Here is a 26,382-nt window from a genome sequence, read left to right on the forward strand (position 1 = left end):
CACATTCCACAACAGCGATGAACCTTGAGGACATAATACTAAGTGAAATAAGCCAGTCACAAAAAGACAAATACTGTATGAGCCCATCTATATGAGGTCTCTAGAGTAGTCCAATTCATAGAGACAGAAAGTAGAAGGGGGGTTGCCAGGGGCTGAGGGGAGGATGAAATGGAGACTTGTTGTTTAATGTGTACAGAGTTTCAGTTTTTCAAGATGAAAAAGTTCTGGAGATTGGCTGTGCAACAATGTGCACACAAGTAACTGCTACTGAACTGTAGACTTGAAAGTAGTAAAGATGGCAAATTTTATGTTATGCGTATTTTACCACATTTTAAAAAATAGGATTGTTAGGATAAAGTATTCAATTGTGTAGCTCAGACAAACTAATTTTCATAAAGAAGTTTTGATCTGCAGAAAAAAAACCCAGCTATTAAAAAAATTGATGCTGTAAATGATATATTTTATTTTCAGACAAGATAGTAATCTATGTAAAAATTATTAATGATGATGAATGTGATCATTATGACAGTGGTGATGATAGTAATCTTGAATACTTATTGAGAATTCACCAGGGCCTAGCACCACGCTAAGTACTTTGCGTTTATTAAATTCTCAAAACAATTCTTTTGTTTTATTCCAATTTTACAAGGAGGACTCTGGACCCAGCAAGGTTGATAACTTTCCCAAAGGGAACAGCAATGGCATGCATGCCAGACCTAGGCTCCCTAACTCTGAAGGGTGTGTTCTTATAGAAGCACAAGGGTAAGTTTTCCATTACATCCTTGGTACCTACAAAAGACAGTGCAGATTCCTCTGAGAATTGCCAAAAACATCACTCAACTTAGAAATCCTTTTTAGTTTCCACCTTAAAAAGAGTGAATAGAGAAAATTTGATTACTTACATCGCTCTGCAGTGCATAAGCCTTCTTGGCGAGGTCCACGTTGATGCTATCAGGTGGGTAGCTGTAATTGTGTAAGAGGTGCTTATAGTCCACGTCACTGGCAATTGCCTGAGATTTCTTAGCTTGAGTGACTTGGAGCATATCCAGAGGTGCCGTGTATATAGTTTTTCCCTTTTCATAGTCTTTACGATATTCGTGCTGTGAAGAGGGAATTACCACTTATTACCACAAATCCTCAATGGATTCCCAGAAAAGCACAGAGATCTCTCATAAACAATAAATACGAGTTAAAGAAATGGATCCAAACATCTGAGTGGTTATTTTTTCCTAAAATTTGTTCATATGTTATACATTGTTGAAACTCCCCCTAAAATTACACATGGACAAATCTTCTCAAATCTCTTTTTAGATCAAAGAGCAACTGTCAGACATGAGGAACGGGCCACAGCTTCTGCTTCAGCCAGGGATTATTTTAAAACAGAGCTTTTCAAGGACCACTAACAAGCATTGTTTCTACTAAGGTAATCTAACATTTGAAGAGTTTTTCAATAAAGAAGTACTTTTTAATTGACGAAAATCACATGAAATCATTTCATACTTCTGATTTTATAAAACGACTCCTTCATACATAGAAGTGTACACCTGACTTCTTGGCGTTTCTAAAGTCATCTTTAAATGGATAGTTACTGATTTTTCAATCTGACTGACTCTTCTACTTTGGATAGTAGATAAGCCCCACTGAGAATCCCAAAGGTTTTTTCGTACCAAGTTTAATTTTGGTAATAATTTAAAAGAAGCTCCCAATTGCAGCAGTTATAAGACCTCAAAGGAGAAAAGTTTGTGAAACTGAGCTAGGAAAGTAGCCTTGGCTCTTATGCACAGTGTTCTCATAAACCAAATGTCCTGACTGGGCCTCAGAAGGCACTTTCATTGGCTGGTTTTCTGGAATGGTTAGACAGGGTGCTAATTAGGTCAAAGTCCCAGCTTGTTCATGTCCGCTCACCAATTACCTTAACAGAGAGAACAGTTCTGACTCAGTGTCTTCAGGAAAATTCTAAACCCATTATATGTCCCCACAATCACATAAGCATTAAAGACAGTGACCCAAGCTAGCTAGTGTAGATGTATGTTACAAATTTTCTGCTGAAATTCCTTTTGCAAGTAATCTGATCTCTTAGCTTCCTTAGGGAATGTGATCTTCCTTCTAACATTTTGTAGTTAGTCACTTTCACTGGATAAATTTATCACTTAATTATAAAATCTAGACCCTGGTTTATGAAAACAAAATATGGAAACATTCTGATGCTATACCAGAACATCGAAAAAAATAAAAGACGATTTGTCTTTACTAGAAATAAACAGATAAAGCAATGTTGCAATGGCAGTTGGTGTGTGGAACTGTTTTTAACTAAATTGTTTTGACTCTTTTGTTCATATTCATACCAGCTCACACATACCTGCACACATAAAATGTTGTCAAAGGTCCAAAGGGCTGTAAAGGGTTCTTTTTAAAAGCTATGCATGGTCTATACCTGCAGCTCAGCATTTAGTGTGGATATTATGCAAGAATGACTCATCGTTGACTATTTCTTTTGGTTGTCAATATCAATCAACAAGCATTTTTATTGGAAACTTACTCTGTACCTAGTGTTCTAATGGGTTCTGTGATAAGATGAAAAACAAAAGATAAAGATACATGTGCTGTCAGTGGAGAGCTATAACCTTTTTTAAGTTAAGAATGGGTAAGGAACTAGGGAACAAGATAGTCATTACATACCTGAGCAGTGTATATGACATAATTCGGTGTGAAGCTGTCAGAGAAAATCACTGACTAGGATGTTTTAAAGTGCTATATGACTATACAGTAAAGGCAAAATGAGTTAAAGAATGTATATATAGGTCTTTATATGAACACATGGTTAAAATGAAAGCAAATGATACAAACATCCTTCTCTTTAACCATGAAAAGCTATTATTTTCAAGCCATGTTGAATGTTCTTACCCCTCTTAAGAGATTCTCTGAACATTTTAAAAACATAATGTATACTGAAATTTGCAATAGTAGATGTTTGCTTCTCTATAGTAAGAATTTTAACCAAAAAATGATAGATGGCCCATAGACCAGCCTTAGGGAATTTATAAATTCTCTGACATTTAGGCAAAAACGCATGAATAAAAAGTTTGTTTTTCTAGACGGATTTTCCAAATCTTTTATCAGATTCTCAAAGGGGCCTATAATCAATGGAATATTTTTCTCGGACCTAAGCCAATACTAACTAATTACTAAAATCAACAAAGAGCTATACTAAGATTTTCACGTGTGACTCATGGTTTTTCTTCCAAAATAAAGACAGTTTTAAAAATCATCATTTTAAAGGTTATTTTTCAATTAGAAGAAAATATGAAAACATCTAGTGATGTTTTCCAAAAGGTTTTAAGAATTACAATTGGTATTCTATTAAATATTAACACACATGTTTCAAAGTGACATGGACATCAAGTATGAATCAGCAATTTCTCTCCTCAAACATGAGAGGTGCAAGAATCTGGGGGATCATTCTGCTTCTAAAGTTCTCCCAGCAGTTTGTTGTCGTGAACCTGAGAGAGCCCATGGATATGGAATCGATTTACATGCTACTGCCCTGGGGCATGTTAACAGGGACGCCATCTTGAAAACAAGACAGATTTACAAAAGCACTCACCTCACTCTGGTTTTTGGCCGCCTTCAAACAGTTCAGCATCTTGGGATCGTCATTAATGCTGAGGGCTCCAATCATTTTCCCTTTGCTTTTTTCATAGTCTTTCTTGTACATCACCTGCAAAGACACCATACATGCCAGACCCACCCATCAGGAGATGTCGCTGGGCCACCCCCTGCCCAGATGCCCAGGCCATACTCACATCGCTAAAGTTCCTAGTGTTGGCTTTGGCTGCCAGCAGGGGAATGGCGTCCACTTTGATGTCAAACTTCTTAGCTTTGCTTTTCTCCCAGTCATGTTTATAAACATTCTGGACAGGAACATTTCAACAAAGGAATTGTAAGAACAACATCTAACACAAATTCATCCAGTAAAAATTTTAAAAAGATTGAAAATTTGTATACGTAGACTTATTTCACCTATAAATACTATATTTAGCAAATGGTAGTATAACTATTAATTTACCTATCATCCAGCTTCTTCCCCTCACCACCAAATAGAGTATAACATACTCTTTCTAATGCTCGTGGACATCCTAGACTCTGCTATCCTGAGGTCTGAAGGATAATATAAAATGAAAACCACTTGAAGAAGGCAAAATGTGACATTTACACAGGAGAGACCTTGTAAAACTCCAGGGATTAACAGAGAGGTAACTGAGAGAATGTTTCTGACAGTATCAGAGACTGTGGAAAAGGAAATCTGATAGCCAAGTAAGAGTCTTAAAAGCTTTTATGCCTTAAAAGCTCCACTTAAACTCTGGCAACAATCTCAGCAGTTGTTTATTTGCACAGCTCCTAATCTTGTCTTTTTAAACACCTATAACATTTCCTCTTTCCATGCACATGCAAGCATGGGCCTCTGTGGCTTTGGTACTTACATCACTCAGGTTATAGGCATTGACTCTGTGTTGGATAAACTGTGGAGCATCTGCTGGTATGTTGCACTTGAACTTCTCACCTTCATGTTTTGCTTTGTAATTCAGCTGAAAAACAGTAGAGGGTAGCCAAACAGTTCAGGGTAGGAACTTACGTAGGAATGCACACAGGAAAGTGTATATAGCTAAGTCATTTCTACTCTTCTTAGAAAGATGCCTCAAAGAAATAGTCAATCTAGTCAAAGTCCAGCACAGGGCCCAGACTTCGACTCCCTCTTTCAGAGATTGTCATACAACCAAACTTTGGCTTGTCATTTTGTAAATACTATCACAACACATATATGGGAAACTCATTGCCTGATCTAAAGTTCCAGGCTGCACCTCGAAGGCACTAACACTCAAAATCTATGAAATTCTGTAATCAGAGCACTAACAAAAATAATAATTCTAAATAACATGCTAGCACAGCTAAAAAGATATGTAAATTCTTTCTAAAGAAAGTATAGTCCTACAAAATTTAAAGTCCTAAAAAATATAGGACTTTATTTAAAATGTTTTGAAGGGACATGAGGTGGGAGGAAAAGAATGTAAAGAAGGAATGGGACTGCTGAATTTTGGAGTTAAAGGCAAACTCACAATACTGAGAAGCACTGCACAATAAACACCTTCAAAACAGAGCCCATGGCCCAACCTGGCTGATGAGAGGGGCATGTGGGGACTGAGCACTGCATCCAGCACCCGTTTCTTCTGCAGCTTGCCAATGATGTCAGTGTTTAGCTGTGCTTTCTTGGGGCACAAAGTATGAATATGTTAGGGAAAATTACACATAAAGCACGATGACTTCTGGGTCATACTGATGTCATTCTTTATTATATGCACACGAGCTAATTGTGTTACTAAAACACAATTTGTAGTAGGACAAACTGTACATTTTATTTTCCTGTCTTGAGAAGGATGCACCGCTCTTTGGGATTTAGCTGTGTTAGCACCTTGCTACTCAAAGTGTGCTCTACCAGTCAGCAGCACTGGCATCACCTGGGAGCTTACTAGCGAGTAAGAACATTGGCTTCCTCCAGACCTACTGAATCAGAATCTGCATTTGAACAGGGTCACTGGGTGATCCACATGACCGTGAATGTTTCAGAAGCACTGCTGCTCTTGCCTTGATCTTGGCATGGCTGGACCATTCTGCCAGAGATCTTCCTTGACCATGCAATCTAAAGCACCCATCCAGTCACTCTATCTCAGGTCATCCTATTTTAATTCAGTATCACCATCATGTATTAATTTTCTTATTATTGCCTGATGCCTTTCTTGTTTCTGTGCTCTTTTTCTTTCTGTAAAGTCTTTGTTAGGAAACTCAAGAATGGGAACTGCTTGCCTTGTTACCTACCCAAGCGGATGCTTTTATTGTCATTGTTGTTTATTTAAGTTGCCATGAAGTTTTAGTTGCATTATTTTGGTATGTGACAGATCCTAATGAACAAATTCCCACTAAAAATCAATGAGTGATTGAAGATTATTAGTTATTTTTATTATTGCCTAACACCATTTTTCCTGAGGCTACACTCATTTTGGCAGCTTCATTTGCATTTTATTAAACAAATTTTGAAAAATGACACTGTTGGGATGACAGATGAGCCCATGAAGATTAAGCATTTAAATGCTTACGTTTCAAATGAGCAAAACATTCTGGGTCACTCATTTGCATAAATCAAGGCACTTACATCACTAAGTTGTTTCGTGTTGAGCTGGGCTTGTAATAGCACAGGAGTATCAGTGACGGCCGTGAATTTGGTCTTATCTGGATGAACTTTGTACGTGTGCTAGAAAAGAAGATGTTCTTTAATGAAATTTCATAATGTATCTTTATATTCTTGTTCATATACACGCTAACATGTAGAAAGTTTCCAGCCAAAAATAGTTGATTTCCTGAAAACTGGGTGGGTATTTTCTCACTTCCTCTCCTTTCTCAATCTCTCTCTTCTAAAGTTGCCTCTGATCTGGTCTCCCCACTGCAATTCAGCAACTAGACTCATCTTCCCCCTGCTGAAGCCCTACAATGGCTCTCCACTGGACTTGGTATTCAATCTAAACTGTACCTTGGCTTACAAGCTCAACTCTACAGAATCCACCCCCTCCTTCATCTCCTTCCATTTCACCTCTCACTACTGTCCCCCTCCCTCATATGCTTCAGCCACCTCATCCCTTCAATTCCTTAAATGCCAAACTTGTTCTCTCCTCAGGCTGTTTTTCCTTCTGCTCTTACCTTGACCTTGGCATGGCTGCACCTTCCCGCCTAAGAGCTTCCTTGACCACCCGATCTACAGTGCCCATCCCATCTTTCTCTCCCACATCATCCTATTTTAATTCTGTAGCATCATTCTACATTAGCTGTCTTCTCATTGCCTGGTATCTTTCTTGTTTCTGTGTTCTCTTCCTTTATTGTCTTCTCTCCCTCTCAAAGGCGTGCTCCACAAAAGGCAGCCCACCTTGTCCCCTCATCTTTCTCAGCACCGAGGACAGTGTTTGGCACATGCTACTCCCTCATGTAAATTTGTTGGATGAATAAACATCTCTCACAATTCCCCATGTCTTCCCTTTCCCCTGAAACCACGTATATATAAACTAATAGAGACAAAGATTTATAAAACCTGAAATTATTTTGTAACAAATAGGCGTTTTTGTGTTCCCCAATTCCAGCCAAAAATCAAAATTTAAAATTTAACATCTGCTAACCACTAGATGATAGCATTTAAACTCCTGCTAAATTTATCACTAGATGGCACAAGAATCCCAAACCCAATCTGAGGAATTCAGGGCAGCTGGCTTACGTCTTTACACTGGTCTAGCTTCTTGATTGCTTCATATTCTTGTGTTATTGTCTGAGGGAAGTAGCATTTCCCTTTATCTTCTTCATACTCTGCTTTGTAATTTTTCTATAATGAGAAAGAACAAAAATAGATCATGATTGTTATCATTCCCAACAATGTCGCTGAGAGGCATGAACAATTGTCTTCAAACTTACATCACTGTTTTGAGCTGAAACTTTCATGCAGTGTATTTGATATGGGTCCTCAAAGCTGCCTATGTAATGTCCCAAAACATTCTGCACATATGAATCTTTATATTTAGCCTGAAAAAGAAAACATATGTGACTCAAATTGACAGTTATCTGTCAAACATTAGGAAAGCCCTCAAACCCCAGAGGTAACCACAGCCTTGCAAACCTCGCTGAAGTTCTTCAGCAGAGTATCAAGTTGATATTTAGGAGTCTCACAGTAATTCATGCTCTTTGCCTTTGTCTTCTCATAGTTTTCCTTGTATAATCTCTGTCAAAGGAAAAAAAATCAGACAAATAAAAGAAAAATACATCTCGTTGCATAAAGCCATTCATATCACTGCTACACTTTAGCCAAAAGAACAAATATTATACTTTTTCAGCATTTATTTTCCACAGAGCAAAAAGTAGAATGAAAATGAGTTCAAATATTCGTGAATATGGATGTAGAATACATTAGAGGCTCATGTCTTATATGATCTGGTCTGCTATAACCATAAAAATGTTTATGTTACTTATCCTAATATTTCTCAGTCAGAATAAATCATAGCATACCAACTCTGCTGTCTAAGCAACTTTTGATCTTAAAAGAATTCTTTCCACTTGAATGTGTTTGAAGGAAAATGAATTTTGTAACAGTTGGTGCAAAATGATATAAAAGGTATAAGGTACCTAGATACTTAAGCACAGTTCTAGAAAAGTATTCAGTCCAGGACTTGATGAAACACATTTTACAATGCCTCTGGAAGTTGGCTTTTATCATTAAGACCTAATATTTTACTTTATAGCAATAATACATGAAAAGAGCGTTTTTCCACTTTATTGTACATATCATATATTCCTTTACATTCCCCTTAATCCTCCCATATAGAAATCCAAAAATATACTCAATAAAGACTGGGATATTTATAAATGACACAGATTAGGGAGTATTTCCTTTTTGCTATAAATTAGAAAAGTAATATTTATAAGGAGTTTTATTTTATTTTAAATACGTATTTTAAAGTATTTAAAATGAGATCAATATTTAAGAAATTTCTTAAAATAAAATATTCTCTTTTGAAGTTATGCTTCATCTAGTTTTTCATACTTTGCCTTTAGCCTGATTTTCTCACTTTTTTCCTTTTATTTTTCTGTATGCGTTTTGGCAAAGTACCATAAGTCAAGTCATGGTATGGAGTGAATATGTGTTTATACATACTGAGATATTGAACCCATTACTCGGAAAAACAACAATGATATTGCTAGTATATTTTGCCCCTAATAAAACAGAGGGCATTAAGGAGATTAAGAGAACGTTTACAATATTCACTGGTGTCTCAATGTACAGACACGTTGTCAGAGTGAGGAAGTTAATCCTTGACCGCTGGGCTTTCGTGTTCAGTTTGTCATCCTGAGTCTGAGATTTCATTTAGGCTAACAACCTATCCAAGGTTATGGCAAACAGTAAGTGCAGCCACATCTGAAAACAAGACAGATTTACAAAAGCACTCACGTCACTCTGGTTTTTGGCCGCCTTCAAACAGTTCAGAATCTTGGGATCGTCATTAATGCTGAGGGCTCCAATCATTTTCCCTTTGTTTTTCTCATAGTCTTTCTTGTACATCACCTGCAAAGACATCACACATGCCAGATCCCCCCATCAGGAAATGTCACTGAGGCTCCCTTGCCCAGGTGCCCAGGTGCCCAGGCCATACTCACATCGCTGGTATTCTTGCTGTTGGCTTTGGCTGCCAGCAGGGGAATGGCGTCGACTTTGATGTCAAACTTCTTAGCTTTGCTTTTCTCCCAGTCTTCCTTATAAATATTCTGGATAGGAAAATTCCAGCAAAGCAATTGACAAAAGCGATATGCATGTTATCACACTTCAAAGACTAAAAGGTAACTCAATACTTTGTCTTAATATAGAATAAATAGACCATTTTCTTTGTCCAGGAAATCATGCATGTTTTAGGTAATTCTCCTGAAGCTGAAGCTTCTAATTTTCCAAGATTAAGCTTCTCTGCTCTCCATTAGAATATTTCATCCAATTATCCTCATTCTAGTTATCATAGTCATATTTGATGTTTAACACTGAATATTTTATAGAGTGGCATAAATATTCTATAGTTAACCTACTTTTTATAATATAAAGGCATCACTTTCACTTGACCTCAAAATCCTCTGCAAAGGTTATTTCATGAATCATTATGATACTCATTGATGCTGGATAATCTTAGTACTTATTTATAGAATTGCTGAAGAAATTGAAACATCCAAGGGTAATTTGACTTTTCCATAAAATTAAATTTGGAAATGAAAGATAACAATGGATACCCGGCCTTATGCCTTTTGAACACCCTATATCTTGGTTAGTGCAAGTTCTCTTACATGTAGAAATAAGTATCATTTGTGTGAAATAAGGGACATTATAGGCCTCGGGGGTAAGTGACATGAAATTATATTTTAAAAAATCAGATCCTGAAAGAAAATTAATTATAGTATAGCCATAAATGAATATATGGCTAAAAGCTCTAACATTAAGACTTGCAGTTAAGCATATCTCTTATTTTGAGGCTTGGTTAAAACATATTAAGATTGTCTAATTGTATGAAGCTATTTACAAGACTGCTACACACATTTTATAAGGTGAGTTCAAAGTTACCTTGGCAGAGGCATAGGAACATGATACAAACGTTAACTGTTATCCCCATCTTTAGTATTGAAATATTTATTCCATGAAACAATTCAAAAATAAAAGCACAGGTTGTCAGCATATCACATGGCATAGTGCATAAGGAACTCACATCACTCAGGTTATAGGCATTGACTCTGTGCTGGATAAAGGCAGGAGTATCTGGAGGTATATGGCACTTGAACTTTTCACTTTCATGTTTCGCTTTGTAATTTAACTGAGAGAGAGAGGGAGGGAGAAATAAAGAGGAAGAGCCAATTAGTTCTGAATAAGAACTGTTTCAAAATACAAAAAAAATCTTACGTGGTACATTTCATAAGATAAAATATAACAAATATAACAACAGTTAAGTAACAATAACAGTTACTAACAGTTAAATATATCAACTGTTAAATAACAGTTAAATGACAACTGGCAAAGTTGTTAAGATCAAAAGAGAAATCCAGAGCTAAGGTATACCACTCTGCATTATTGACAACCTCTGTGCTGAATACGTAACAGCTGTTACCACATCTGTCACCATGGTAGGACCCTAATGGAAGGAGATGGCTCTTTCATATATGTTCCCCTCCATGCATATCACAGTTGTCCCCATAGGTTCTGAGAGTGACAGCCTTTTCCTCTTTTTCGTTGTCAATGCTCACTTACTGGAGAATCTTTTCTAACAAATCTGGTGATGTCCCCTCACGTCCCTTATGGTTTCTTGATACTCTAATTGAAGCCTTCATTTCTGGTTATAAATTTACTGAGGTTACTTTTATTTTTATTTATTAGTTCAACACAAGTTTTGAAATTCATACTTAAAATTTTAAATTCATGATAAAGTTTATCTCAAAGACTCCATTTTCCAAAAACTTATTTAAGAGCGAGAAATCCCATGTACTGAATATCTGCTCTGGGCCATGGTATGCACTATGCACATTTCTCCTTTCACTTAATCTTCAAAACAACCACAAATTATAAAAGGGAAACATGAGGTATGGAGAGGTTAAATAATTTGCCTAGGCCGCCAGGTCATAAGTGACAGAGCCAGAATTTGAATACAGTTTTGTCTGACTTGAGAACTCATGCTCTTTCCAGTGCATTAAGCTACCTTAGTTTCCTTTATAGAATCATTTCCACCCAAGAAGATGCAAGGCTTAATAGGAAAATATTTTAGGTGATTACAAATATGTACAAGTTAAACTTGCTAAAACTCACATAGATTTTTTTATAAATGTGACAAGTTACTGGATTTTATGTTCAGAGCTATGATATGTTACCCCTTGTCATTGGGTTTCCTTATATTTGGGGGAACTTACATCGCTCAGTTGTTTGGAATTGACTTGGGCTTGCACCAGAACAGGAGAGTCGGTAACTTGAGTGAACTTTGTCTTATCTGGATGGACTTTGTAGGCATGCTGTTGGGGGAAAGGAAACCAGGTTTGGCAGTGTCATCCATCAAGTCCAAGTTGGCCAAGCAAGCAGAACCCCATCCCCCAAAAGAAAAGAAACTTATAGTAAATAAAACACATTGTTTTTCCTAATTAGACTGCAGTTTCTTTGAGAGCCACTCTTACATCTGTATAAGAAACCTTCCCATATCTTCAGATTCCCGATAACTTTTCTTTGGGAAAATAAGCTAGAATTAGCTCTTGAAAAGTGTGGATGACAATATGGAAAAATAGTATATCCACTACAAAATAAATTTTGTTTCTTACAATTTCCTTGCTTGCATTCATTTGTAAAAGTGTCAAAATCTTAAACATATCTTGACCACTAGATTCTATGGAGGGCAGTAACATTTAATATCATGCTACAGACTTACATCTTTACACTGATCTAGTTTCTTGATTGTTTCATATTCTTGAGTTATGGTCTGGGGGAAGAAGCCTTTGCCTCTATCCTCTTCATATTCTGCTTTGTAGTTTTTCTATGAGGAAAAGAAATCAGACATAAGAATGCAACCAATGAATTCATGCCCTAAAAATGTATTATTTGGAAAATTATACAATAGTCTTAGAACTTACATCACTGTTTTGGGCTGTGACTTTCATGCAGTGCGTATGATATGGATCCTCATAGCTGCCTACATAGTGTCCCAAAATATTCTTTAGGTAGGAATCTTTATATTTAGTCTGAAAGACAAAATGTATTTCATTTACTTATCGGCAAAATGATGGGTCTTCTCTTTAATAGAAGAAGCGACCATAGGATTGCTTACATCACTACTGAAGTTGTGCAGAACTGTATCAAGCTGAAATTTGGGGGTCTCACAGTAATTTATGCTCTTTGCCTTTGTCTTTTCATAGTTTTCCTTGTATAGTTTCTGTCAAAGAAAAAATTGGTTTAAGTAGATTCCTGTCACTCCCACAATGATTATAACACTCGTATTTTCAACACTAAACAAAAGAAGACGAAAAAAGATATTACCTGTCAACTGTCTTAGAAACTGACAACCAAATATCGGTGTGTCATGAATGATAAGCCTTTTCTATTAGCAATTATTGTAAAGCCTAAGTTTTTAACATTCTCCAAAAGATTAAGAAACCAATATGCTGCCTCAGCCCAAGCCCTTAGTTGCAGAGATTCGTATTTCTTGTATTTCTTGTGTATTTCTGAACTGTTGCCTTCTCCATCTCCCAACTCACATGCTCTTCCCTCAGCAATGACGCCACAACAACCGTAATATTCTGAACAGTGAATTTTTCATTGCTTTTTTAAAAAAAAAAACCTTTATAGAAAAAGTTTAGCATATGTTGAGAAATATGTACTCTCACTTCTTCCTTCTATGAAGGAAAAATCCCTTATCATACAAACAGACAGTATACCTTAAAAATAAGGTATATATAAAAACTCAAATCATGAATCTACTAGCTCTTCTCTTCTCTGCTAAGATTTATCTTTTTCTCTATCAATAACAATAAATGATTATTGGGTTTTGAAATGTACAATTGATACAGTGGATTATGGTCACTCTTTCATGTTTGGTTTTGAAATTGTAAATAGTGCTATTCATTTTTAATATTCTTATATTGCTGTCATTATCAATAAAGTGGATTTGAACCTGGGCTCATATGTGTTGGATAAAGATGACCTCCATTTAGGAAGCAAGAGACATGTTTTACATTGATTTCCCAGCAGAACTACGTGGACAGGTCCATTTACACCCTCTCACCTACCACTCCACTCACCCCACCCCTCAATCACTTGGACGCATTTCTGCGGTGCTGACTTAATTCAAGGGACAAAGATAACTAATCCACACAGACATATATAATTCTCAAATATTAGGAAAGCTTAGTACAATCTAACCATAAGGGAAAAATTCAACTGATCACATGTTCAGTCTCTTTATATTTATAGTCAAAGTGGTCTTGGGTTGTTAGTCTTTTAATGCCAGGCCCAGTTCTCACTTGCCTATTTTAAATCTAATGGGTTAGTCAAGCCCTCAACAATGCCTAAAGTGGAAATTCCTGTGCAGACTGAGGGAGCCATGTTTTAAGTCCTGTTGTCTGCAAATGAGGGTTTCTGGGGCCAAGATCTGACTAGAAAATGGTGGAGGTGGGGGAGAGAAGCTGTGAAACACAGGACACTTTCCTTTTCCAGGCAGCAGACTTGAAGAACTGCTTCATCTCTCTCTCTCTCCTCCCCTTTCAAAATCTCCTCTGCCTCTCTTAAAATCACATCTCCTACAACGTGCTCTGCCCACAGAGGCACCAGCACCTGGAGCCTGTAAGCAAATGAGGATTTCCCTGCCCAGTGAACTAATTCCACAGGCTCCCCCAAATTGACACACCTCATACTCAGAGGCACTGATGCCTTCCTGTGGTTAGATAGTTCCAAAACTGCCACACGATAACTTTAAAGTATTTGCAAAGTTATATTTGCATTTAGTCATTACAGAAGGAGACAGACTTCATCGCTCTTGCAGCGGAGGTTAAAAAACACTTTTGACAAGAATATACTTACATCACTTAGGGCATCTCCTGCTGCCTTCAGCTGTCTGAGCAGTGGGTTCTCCGTAGCAGGAAGCACATTATAATCTGCTTTTCCTTTATTCTTTTCATAGTCTTCTTTGTATTTTACCTGTAGCAGTGAAATAAAGTCATAAAGTAACTCTCCAGTTTATTTTTGCTCTCGTCTTTATTATGGATACTATGTCATTGTTCCACAAATCAATTTTCTCTGGAGAAAAATGGCAGCTTGACATTTTATAAACAAAATCCTCATAGTAACTCATAACAGCAGCAGAGAAACTGCATAAATTTCCAGGATATCTTTTCTTCCCATTCATTCCATTCAAAAATATCCACAGGGTGCCCATTACATGCCTGGCTCTGGCAAAGGTACAAGAGAGAATAACACATGGTCCCTGCCCTTAAAGAGAGAGAGATATATAAATAATGGGAGAGAAAAAGATACACAAATAATGACAGCACATCATGTTCCGGGTGCCTGCTGCTCCAGAACCCTTGCTCAGCTCTTAACCTCCAGCTGCCTATCTGCCAACACATTTTTAAGGAAAGAAAGCTAGAAGCACCATCAATCCACCCTTTTATGCCTTATCTGTGACAGCTTTATGAGCACGTGTGTATTTAATGCACACGCAAGAGAAGGAGGAAGAGGCTGGGGTGGGACAAATGGTGGCAATCTCACCCTTTCCTTCTGTCCTGTCCACTTTGCACCTTTAATTCCGGCTACTGCAGAAGAAGTAAGTATGGTCCCAAAAGCCCCTGTCAAGAGCACGTCCAAAGGGAGGAGAACAAGAAACTGATCCTAGTTCTGACCATGGTCCCCAGTACCAGCCATTTATTCGGGCACTGTGACTGTAGGCTATAGACGAGTTCACAGAATCCCCGATAATCTATCAACAATTCAGAACCTTGGGAAGCAAATACAATCAGCTTGGTATCCAAAGGCAGGAGACAAACAACTAAAACACAGATGCATCTCCCCTATGACCCACACAGATGACTCACAGGGGGTTCTCTACAGGAATGGAAGACATAGATAACTTCTCTATCTTCTAGAGTTACGTATTTCCTTGACAAATGGCAACAACGAGAAAGGAAATCTCACCAACTCTACACTTCCTACCTGCATCGGGGATATGCAGACTCCTCTCAGTTTATGCATGAACTGTCAGGGCTTGTGGCAAGGCCGTCCCCTCCTCTGAAGCACCAGATCCCTTCCCCTTTCACTGCTGAGGACGCCCCTCCAGTCACTCTGCTCTCCTCCAGCACCATCACATATTCCCTCTAACCTGGATTTTTTTCCATCAGCATAGAAAAGTGATGTTTTTGTCTCCTGTCTTTAAAAAAATCCCCTCTTCATCCAGTTATCCACCAGCTACTGCTTCATTTTCTTCTTTTCTTTTCAGGAAAATACATTGAAAGAGTTGAGTATACTCATATTCTTCTATTGCTCTCTTCTCATTCACTCGTGAACCCTCTCTAAGCAGACTCAAACAAACTGCTCTTGATAAGTTCACCAGAGACTATATATTGATAAATCCATTTCAGAAACAGTGGACACAGTTGAGCCCTCCCTTCTCCCTTCATTCGCTTCCCAAGACATCACTCTCTTCTGCCATTGCTCCTTCCTCATCTTGCTGATGTCTTCACATGGAAGCTCTTCAGGGTTCAGTCCTAACGGTTTTCTGTCTACACTTGCTCCTTGATGGCCTCCAGTTTTATGACATTAAATATTGTCCACATGCTGATGACTCCCAAATTTATAAAACCTTCCCAGATATCTCCTTTGAAACTTCAGGCTCATAATCAACTGCCCACTTGGCATTTCCACTTGGATGTCTAAAAGGCATCTCAAATCTTACATGTTTGAGGCTGAGCTGTCTCCCCTTCAAAAAAAAATTATCCACTCCTTCCACAGTCTTTCCTGTCTTAATAAAGGGAAACACCATCCATCTAGTTGCTTAGACCAAAACTTTTCTCTCATATCCCACATCTAACTCATCAGCAAATCAGCTTGGCTCTACTTTCAAAATACTTCTCATCACTTGCCCTGCCACCTGCTTGTCCAAAACATCACTGTTTGCACCTCAATACTGAAATACCCTCCTAAGTGATGTGATCTTCCTGCTTTCACTCCTCCAGCAAGGCCAAGGCCAGTGTTAGAATCAAGTCTGATGGCTTTGAAGTTTACGCTCTTTCTAATGCCCAGTCTGCTTTAGAATGCCAAGGAGTCTGACTGTTTACCAAAGTCACTCTATATATGAGCATATCCATGAATTCATGTATCTAGTCTGTGACTAGATTTTCACCAGTTAGTAGGAAAATAAGAAAAATAATGGTAGTGGTGAGTGTGGGAGTGTCTATACTCCTATAAGGCTGCCAATTGCCTTTAGAGGGGTCCTTCTGTCTGAGATTACAGCCTTTCTACTTCTGGGTATCAAAAGGTCCTTTATGAAATACTGAAGATGGTCATTGGGTGTTGTTAATGCTCATCCATGGCAATTTTTTTTAATTTGGTAGCCTTATTATAATCCCAAAGTACTTTTTGTTGTTCCTCCAAGAACCCTCCTTTTTTTTCATTATACAGACATGGGTCTCTTAACGACAGAGATGTGTTCTGAGAAATGCCTCATTAGGTGATTATGTAGTTGTGCAAACATCATAGAGTGTACTTACACATACGTAGATGGTATAGCCTACCACACACCTAGGCTATATGGTACCAATCATATGGCACCATTATTGTATATGCGATCTGTCATTGACCAAAATGTCATTATATGGCACATGACTGTACTCAAAGCAAGAGTTATAAGAAATTTGCCCACTCTAAGATTATCAAGATAAATGAGAGAATTTCCTCATACCTTGCTTGCTGCCAACCCAGCTTGTTTATTCACTTTGTACTCTGGTGTCTCGGTCTGCATGAAGTAGATCTGGTCTTTCATATGCTCAAAGTCTTCTTGGTATTTCCTCTGTAAGACATTAAACATACTGGAGAACTGCTGCGGGAACAAACTGCACAAGGGTCTTACACGGAGAACAGAGGACCCTGGGAGAAGTTACCCAAAGCCTTCCTTCTCTTGGCTATGCAGGTCAGATCACAATGACAGACTGTGGTGCCGTCACAAAAACAATTAGCAACTTAACAGAGATTTGGAGCAATTATAATAGGCTGAAAGACAGCCTCCAAGAAGGAGCTCTCAAAAGCCAGGGGCAGAGAACTTAAGAGAAAGGAAAAAGATGAACTGTTTTCTGGTGAGGAAAATCGAAGAAATGAATCAGTTTCACAAATGTATGGTTTGGGTTTCCCAGGCAAAGAATAAATTAAAAAGGGCCCCTTTCACCTGTACTCACTTTGAAACTATATTGTTCCTATGAAAATTGAGGCAAGAATAATGGAATCTGATCAAAACAATATATCTCAAAAAGAAGAAAAGATGGTGGGAATTCTTTCTTAATAGGAACTCTACACGGGTCTTGCCCTCAAAAAGAGGTGCCTGGACTCAACTGTTCAGCACCACTTCAGGAGCAGGAGATGGCTAGAAGCCACAAGGGAAAGCGTCACCCTCTCAACCTGAAGACATCCAGCCATCCCTTCCTACTTACTGTGCTGATGTTTTCGGCATTCATTCTGGCAGTTGCAACTTCAAAGCAAGGTGTCTCACTCCACTTGCCTTTGACTTTATTCTCATAGTCTTCCTTGTATTTTTGCTGGTGGAAAAGAAAAAGAAACTAAGACAAGAAAAACCCAGGAATTGACAAATAAGACAGCAAATTAAGTGATAATGGTGAGCTTTTTAAAATATCTTGACTAGGCACTTCTCGGATCTTGAATAGATGTCTTCAGATCTTCCAGGATGATGTCAATTTACCCAATAAGAAAGTTGGGTGAGTGGGGTAGAGGTACTAATGCCCCCTCTTCTTGCTGAGTTTGTGGACTCAGGTCATTCAGAACTCATGAATGTTTCCTGATTTTTGAGGCAGGAGAGTCAGAGGCATCCTCTGTTTGTATTTCAGAGTTATAATAAAACCACTCAACCTCAGATTTCCATACCAGATGAACTTAGCCATTAATTTCTAAACCTTACCAAAATTCCTACTTACCCAGAAAGCAGCATCACAACAAAATTGGGCTTCCAGGCTAATGAATAATACTTCCTAGTTTAGGCTTTAAAGAAATTTTAATGAGAACTGGCAAGTAATTCAAATATTGAATTGTTACCCCATCTTACCCCAAACACTACCCCACCTGAATCTCAGGCCACGGACATCTTGAAGAGAGGAATCATGTCTCCTTCGTTTTTGTATCCTCAGAATCTAACACAAAAATCAGCATGCAGAAGTTACCTCATAAATGTTCGTTAATTACACTAAACTGAACCAAGTCCATGATATGTGGTTTTGAACTACATTGGCCTGAGTGTTCTCAGAACAGAATTAACCTAGCCAACCCCAAACTTGGGCACATGAGCCAGAGCCAGAGCTGGGTTAGAGCACCTTCCCCTCGTTGGCTCCCAGAAATGTGTTAACAGACACAGCAAACGGGTCTAAAGGTGCTTGCATGCCTACACCCCCACCACACTCTTCAAGGAGAAGGATAGTGGTTTTCTGGTACACCTTTAACAGAGCTAGGACCATGGGTGAGTGAAGTGCAAAGCCAGTGAGTTTGAGTTAAAGGAGTCCCAGCCCTCTCTCAAATGCCCTGTATCTTTTGTTCTCAAAAGGTTAATATGCTAATTAACAGCCAAGTGGTTTTCATAACTATAAATTTTAGAGCCCTGGACCTGAGGTCAAAAGTTCTGGGCCCAAGACTTGACTCCATCATTACCGAAGGGGGGACTTAGCCTCTCCAAGCTGCAGTTTTCTCAACTGCAAGTGCTGGCAATAATAATAATACTTACGCAGAGGATTGTTGGGGAGATTAAATGAGATCATACACTGAAGAGTGCTTTGTAAACTCTACAGAGCTAAATAAATGTAGGGTACGATAGTTGTATAATAATAATCACTATTACTATTATTATCGTTATTATTGTTATTGTCATAACAGAAAGTAAGACGCTCTGGAAAAAAGAAAATTGTGTGTGTACATTCGTGTTGTGTGTGTGTGTGGAACCTTCATTGGAAATCTTTGCTGAGATAAGATTTGCTTTGTGCTGCCAATTAATTTGCCTACCCTCCTCTTTTGAGGCTTTAAAGAATTGAAGTCAATAAAATGGATTTTTTGATTTGCTAAGACTGCCTCTAGAAGTGCTTCTAATCTTTTTAGGGAATAGATCTCTTCAGGAATCTGGGAAAGATATAGAATGCCCATAGACACTAAAAGCCTCAGAGGTGCTTGATGTACACACACTCCAGGTTAAGACTGCCCAATCCTCAATTTTCTGTAGGGATGTTGCCCGTCCTCCACTTACTGTCAAAGGAAGAAAACTCTAGGATTTAGGGTGGAGGGCAAGTGGGCCTGATGCATCCCAAAACTGAGACACAGAGAACTTTGTGGTATAATTTAAAGTTGAAAAGGCAGCAGATATTCTCAATGAGGTCCACAAGTTGGGCCATTCTAGAGAAATAGAAATCCTGTATGTAGATTTGTTTAAAAAAATTGATTAGGAGATTAATTCTCACAGTCAGAGATAAATGTCTGATTTTTTTTTAAAAGGTATTAAAACAAGATGCAAAACAAAAGTATAAGACCATCCAGTCCCCTCATTTGAAGTCCTTCCTCCCCTCTTCCCCTTCAGGAACCAAGGGTGGCTTTTTCCTCCTGCCCAGGAGCCGAAATGGGTCAGGGCAGAGGTGAATCTCTCATAGCCCACTTCTGAACACTCCCAAGTCTGGGAAGATTTTCACTACAAGGGAGGAGGATAGAGCTTACTAACTGCTGAGGAAGGTATGGCCTTCCCGTTCACGTGTGGATAGGAGAGAATTTGAAAGGATAAAGGCCTGTAACTAGAGCAATGAGAGGGAGAGACACGTATGTGTCCATGAGGGACCACATCTACCAGCCAAGGGTTCTCACTCTTCATGTCTGGCAGTGAGGCCTGAGTGTTTGTGCGGTACATGGAGATGAGTTAGCCACAGCAGGGGTCCAACATCCAAACTTCCCCCCAACCCCACCCAATCCTCTCTCCAAATCTGTCGTGTTTGGAGTTGATAGATGTAAATCTGGAGGCAAGAATCCATTTAACTTTCTCTGGGATTTTGTGTTTGTTCATTTAACAGAGGAAAGCAAATTAGTGTTGTGAGTAGAGAGCAAAGGAAACAGTTTTTTCTTTCAATCCTAGATCCCAGTTGGGAATCAACTGGAAATTCAAACCTGAAATCTTGTATTTTTCCTATTGTGAATCTGGAAGGAAGCAGAGAGGCAGGCACAGAGAAACTAAAGGGTCTTCCCAGTGTTGCACTCAGAGACCCACTTTCAGTTGATTGTAGTCTGCATAGTTTCCTCACCCAGAATGTCCACTTACATACACAGCTCTGCCTGCCTGCCCACCCATTGGAGCTACGAGATTCAGCTGAGCCAGGAGGAGGTGCTGGCATGTAACTGATAGCCTTGACCAAAGACAAAGGTGGGTGAACTGGATGGATGGAATCATTAAGTTCAGTAAGGAGAGCCAGTAAACAGAATAAAACAGCAATATAATCGTTACAGCTATGTGATCATCATATTAACATATGACCTGGAGGCTGCAAGACAAAGGGACGGATCTGGAAGACATGACTCAACAAGGAAATGCAAAGAGTTTAAATGCATGAGACTGAGTAGATAAAGGCGATTTTGCTTATTTTGGAAAGAAAGGAAATGATGATACTGAAGCATGGGTCAAAGCAGTTTGATAGCGGGGAAGACTTCAAGAGAAAGGAAATGAGTCCCACAGCTAAGTCACCCCTGGCCGCCCTACCTTTATCTTATTGGATGGTTTCTTGTTGGATGGACTGCTACCAATCACAAGCATTCCCTACAATGTGACTATTATCTTGGGTGCGCAAGAGCAATTAAGAACTTGGAAATCTGGATAAGGCTAGGATGAATAACATCATCAAGGTCAAATCTGCTGACCTTCATCCATAGCCATCCTTCCCTTGGCTGACATTGTTATTCCACAAGGGCAAATCCAGCCCTGGCAATGCTTTCAAAGTACCCAATGATGTCACCATATCATACTGGAGTGGTACAGTCCAATAGGCATATAATGCAAGCCACCACTATAATTTTAAATTTTCTGGTAGTCATATTTTAAAATGTAAAAAGGAACAGGTGGGAAATTAATTTTAATAATATATTTTACTTAACCCAAGAGATCCAAAAAATATTATCATTTCAACATGTAATCAATGTAAAAATAATTAATGAGCTACTTTACATTCTTTGTTCAAGATCCAGTGTATATTTCACACATATAGGACAGTCAGTTCACACGATCACATTTCAAGTGCTCAATAGTCACTTGTGGCTGATGGCTACTATATTAAAGACCACAGCTCTAAACTAACTGACAAGTCTAAATTAGTGGACAGAGTGATTATAGAGGAGTTTGAAAGTGATCTTTTAAATCACTTTCGAGTACCCACATTGCATACTCAAATAAGGTAAAAGAATGTTGCCTTAGTAAGATATTTTTTAATACGCTTTAAATAAAAATTAAAAATAGATTTCTTTTTCTTTCTAAATGACCACTTGAAAACATCTTTTTCTTTCCCTTCCAAAAAGATAAATCATCCTTGCTCCCCAATCTTACTCACAATATCAACACTTTCAGTAGGTCATCTTTTTATGGACAGTTCTAAAGTTAATTTCTGCTTAGCCCTGGGCAAAATTTCAGGTTCATGGTATTCCTATTAGTGAAATTTTACTGTGCTTACTAGATCTTTTATCCAAATAGCCCTTGCTTATACAGGTAGGTAACCTGCAATATCAGACACTAAAAAAATCACCCAATAGACTTCACAATCCATAAATTTTTTCGGTTCTCTTTTACTGGAGACACACTTTCCAAAAAAGATATTTAAGACAGAAATCTTGAAGTTCCATCAAAATTCAAGCAAAAGACCAAACTAAGACTCAACTCCACAGAGGGCCAAGAAAAGTACTTAAAAGCAGCTGTATCCCAAGAGAAAGTGGCCTGATTTGGACCAATTTTAAACAGGAATTTAGCATGGGTCTATTCATCAGCTGAACATCTGTCTCTCTGCATTCGCTCTCAGGGTTGCATTCCTCAGAGCTGGTTTACTAGTCTAAATATAGGCAGACTAAGCTGCCCTTAAAAGTTACGAGGTACACTGCCCACGGCTGTCAAAATAAGCTATGTCTGAGAGACCACTCATGCATTCTTAGTTTCTCTAAGTCTGTCTGAGGACATAAAATTATACGGGATCTTCATACTGACTTAAAGCAACCAGATCCTCCGTGGAAATGTGTGGTTCCTTGGTTATTCCGTTAGCATCACTCCCATGAGTCAAAATGTCAAATAACATTAGGACAGGGCTTCTGTTTTCAAAATGAAGCTTTCACACTTATCAGTCATCTCAGTAATCATTTATCATTTATCAATCAACTGAGTCATCAAGTTGGCTGAGTATAAATTAACATGGTTCCATGATGTTAACGGATGTATTGCTTTTGCTGTTGCGTTTTTAGGGTCATAGGCAAAAAATACTCTTAGTGCTGGTATTGAGTCTTTAGGTTCACCTTATTTCTTTTCTCTCTTGGTTGAGATTATTAAGGTGAGTTTTTGAGAAATCAGTGTCCCATTCTTATTTACTTACCTTGCTCACTTGATTGGTCACTTTCTTGGCAAACTCTATATCTGGAGGATCAGGTAGAGAAGTGAATTGAGTCCGCTGTTCAGCATGACCTTTTTTGTAGGCAATCTGACAAAATCAAAGACAGGGATGCTCATGAGTCATAGAAAATTATTCTACTTCCTATATCCCATTTGCTGGCATTTTTTAAAAAGACTACGTTTTCACCTTTATTTGAAGTTTTAAATTTTAGTGTACCACATAACCATTATTTACCCTTTTAGATGTTACCTGCCCTTGCTCTCAGTAGCATTAGCAATTTTGACTTCTCTGAGTCTTCCTCTTCTCCAAGACTATTGGCCCTAGATCGGTTTCCTTCCATTCATCTCCACACTATGATTGTGACTGAAATCATTCTCTTAGCCAGCATTCTCAACTCCCAACTTCTTGTCTTTACATCACACCTGCTGACAAAACCCCCAGCTCTGGGTCAACTCAGCCACATACTTCCTCTGTTCTTACATCCAAGGTGCTGAGTGCTACTGAAGAAAATCACACAACTCCATGGATTCAGTAATGATAACTTGATGACCAGAGCTCAAAGGGACACAGGAAGAAGGTACAGAGGGATGAGAGATAGCCTTTTAAGCCCAAGCCCTTAGCTTGAAATCTATGTGCCTACCGAAGGATATGTTCTGTGAACAACAGCTTGCTTGGGGCTCTGTGCCACTTTGCTGTTACTGAAGCTAGAACATCCCATTATGTATCTCTGGTCAGTCTCTATTCCCAGTGGCTGGTCTAAACCCAATACTGTCCTTAAGCCCCTAGTCAACTCCACCTTACCCTCAACTTCCTCTTTCATAGAATAAAGAAAAGCTAGACTCTTATTTTTCTCCATTTTCATCCCTGCCTCTCTCAGCTGCTGTGTGGCTCAGAGAAGCATCGCTTGCAGGGCCTGAGTCCTGCATCAGAGGGCTCTTCCCTCCAGGTGCTCTTTGTACCTAGCTTTATCAGTTACCCCTCATCTGTCTTACAGCTTCCACTGCTCCCTCATCATTACTCCCTTCCTTCAGCCTATAAAATGCCTCTCTAGCCTTAAAATAAGTATCATGTCCATTAATCATGCATCCCCTTCACTCTCACTCTCCCTTTTTCTTCACCACTGACTCCTCTGGCTTTTTCTTCCACCAATCTTGACCCCTGCCTCCAGCAATGAAAAACTAGCCATAGATCCCCAGACACATGAAGCCCTCTACTGTCTCTGGACCTCGTACATGCTGCTCCCTTTCTCTAGAACGCCCCAATGTCACCTTCTCCCCATCTGCCTGCAAACTGCTACTCCTTCTCTGTGTCTCAGGACAAACACAGTTTCTACTCTTGTATCCTCCCTGACTCAGTGAGCTTCTCCAGGGGTCTCACTGAACTTGGCCCTCACTTCTTTGAAAGAGTTATCAGATGACGCTGTAACTGGTTGTTTACGTGTCTGTCCCTCTTGAGACTGTGAGCTCTGGGGTGGCAGAAAACATGCTCTCTCATCTGGGAACCCTTGTGGCTTGCACAGTACCTGACTAAAACAAGGGTTCAATGACTGATTTCTGAATGTCTGTTATATACACTGAGGCCATTGGGGAAAGTCTGAAGAAGAGAATTATCCTTCCAATTCTTCCACTATGCACCAGTGAGACTTCTACAAATTATTTCTCCTTCCACGTGGCAGTATTCTTATTTACAAAGTAAAGAGGTTGCAGAGTTCCAAGGCCCCAACCATCTTCTTCATGCTTTAACCAAGTCTAACTATATCTTATCCTTATAATATCTACAGTGCCTATAAGAAAAGTTTTCATGGACATCAACTGGGATACAAAAGACAGATTTTAAAATGCATTTATGTTAATTCCACTGCTTAATTTCTTTTAAATAAGTGAAGACGTATTTTAGGCATAAGGCAACCTGTGTTTTCCGTGGCTGACTAAGTCCTTAGGGAGAAAGTAACATTCTGCCAGGAGAAATGCTTATTAAGTATGACACCTTGTCTAGAACTTTCAGAGAAATCAGATATAGAAGTCTTAATTTCTCAGGAACCTTGGTCAGAATTCTGTCTAGTTAGAAATCTGTGCTCTGGATCAGCTTAAAGACTCTCTTAGTGTTTGCAAAGTTTTTGGTCTCTACTTAGATAATAACAAAAGCATGATAATTAAGGAGGGACACAGGAAGAAGGCACAGGAGGAGGAGAGGGAGCCTCTGAACCCAAGCCCTGAGGTTGAAATCTACATGCCTGCCCAGTGGTATGTTCTGTGAACAATAGCCTGCTTGGGACTCAGCGCCCAAAAATTGCTGCCAACAGTATTAATAGGCGTGTTAGTAATCTGACACTTAGTGCATACTTGGTCTACAATAAAAATAAAAGCCATACTTTAACTTCCAATCTTTCTAAGGAAGGGCGGGAAGATTCTACTTCATTATTATATATTCTCCTTTGTTATATCTTCTATTGAGATATATCAAAAAAATGTGGTCAAATTTAATTGTTCAAAGTCTGTAGCACTAGAATGGCATAGAAGTAACCCTTCCTCTCTTCATTTTATGGATAAAGGAGACATTAGGAGATTAAGTGTCTTCTTGGAAACCTCTCCCTTGGCTTACATGACATGGCATTTCCTGGTTCTCTTTCAACTTCTGCCTGTTCCCTTAATCTTTTGCTGATTCTTTTCCAGATGTCCTAAGTGTGGGTGTCCTCCAAAACTGCCCTTGGCCATACACTCTTCTGCCTCCCTCATACACTTTCACGTCTTCACCTGTCATTTTTAATCTGAAGACTCTCAAATATTAATCTCTTTTCCTGATCTCACATCTATGCAATAGTACTAAATTTCTAATTTATCCATAGGATGTCTTGATCTGAATGTTCCTTCCATTATCTCAACTCTATTTCTCTTTTCACTAGCGCTCCTTTACCAGTTGCACTCCTACACAGCCAGGCTACCAGTCTTTGTCATAAACTCATCTATGGCTCCTTTCTCTCTTTTGTCTCCAATATCCAATGTCATTAACGTTTTTTAAATACTTATTACCTTCAGATTCCTTTCTTTCTCTCCTTTGTCCCTGTCATCCTTCTGATCCATCTGCATTAGTAAAATAGTCTTCTACAAATTATCGTTATTTTTCCTAGTCCCAACCCACCATATTGTCCATCAAAATTTCTCCAGATTCTGCTTTTATCACATTGTTTTTCTCTCCAAAATCTTATGATGCCTCTTATTGCCTACTATGTCGGGTCAAAATTCTTCTGTCTGATTTTCAAGGTACTGCTGCCAATTTCTTACACATGCCGTTCTAACGCAGCACCCACAGCATTCACTTTCTCTGTCCCCTAAAAGTCCAGACTCAGTTCGCCTCTGTCCTTTTGTTTGCGTGCTCTCTCCTTGAAATGTTTTGCTTGTTCATCAGTCACTGCCCATTCCCTAGGGA

The 26,382-nt window shown here is 38.7% G+C and overlaps 1 protein-coding gene across 50 annotated transcripts in view; it reads right to left on the reverse strand.

Moving 5' to 3' along the window:
• Positions 1-26,382, reverse strand: part of NEB (nebulin) — a 213,719-nt gene that overhangs the window by 174,840 nt on the left and 12,497 nt on the right. For all 50 annotated transcript variants that reach the window (XR_011528351.1, XR_011528350.1, XR_011528349.1 and 47 more), the window contains exons 10-28: positions 22,939-23,043; positions 17,779-17,883; positions 17,037-17,144; positions 14,165-14,281; positions 12,417-12,521; positions 12,223-12,330; positions 12,021-12,125; positions 11,515-11,613; positions 10,326-10,430; positions 9,241-9,348; positions 9,035-9,148; positions 7,709-7,810; positions 7,507-7,614; positions 7,313-7,417; positions 6,206-6,304; positions 4,482-4,586; positions 3,804-3,911; positions 3,605-3,718; positions 903-1,100 (exon numbers count right to left, since the gene is read on the reverse strand). Coding sequence is in view for 43 of the 50 variants with exons in the window: in XM_070579747.1 (XP_070435848.1) it covers positions 903-1,100; positions 3,605-3,718; positions 3,804-3,911; positions 4,482-4,586; positions 6,206-6,304; positions 7,313-7,417; positions 7,507-7,614; positions 7,709-7,810; positions 9,035-9,148; positions 9,241-9,348; positions 10,326-10,430; positions 11,515-11,613; positions 12,021-12,125; positions 12,223-12,330; positions 12,417-12,521; positions 14,165-14,281; positions 17,037-17,144; positions 17,779-17,883; positions 22,939-23,043 (2,118 nt within the window). In the remaining 7 variants the exon portion in view is untranslated. The remainder of the gene's footprint in view (positions 1-902; positions 1,101-3,604; positions 3,719-3,803; positions 3,912-4,481; positions 4,587-6,205; positions 6,305-7,312; positions 7,418-7,506; positions 7,615-7,708; positions 7,811-9,034; positions 9,149-9,240; positions 9,349-10,325; positions 10,431-11,514; positions 11,614-12,020; positions 12,126-12,222; positions 12,331-12,416; positions 12,522-14,164; positions 14,282-17,036; positions 17,145-17,778; positions 17,884-22,938; positions 23,044-26,382) is intronic.

The sequence above is a fragment of the Equus przewalskii genome, chromosome 17 (genome assembly GCF_037783145.1).
Source record: "Equus przewalskii isolate Varuska chromosome 17, EquPr2, whole genome shotgun sequence".
Classification (NCBI taxonomy): Eukaryota; Metazoa; Chordata; class Mammalia; order Perissodactyla; family Equidae; genus Equus; species Equus przewalskii.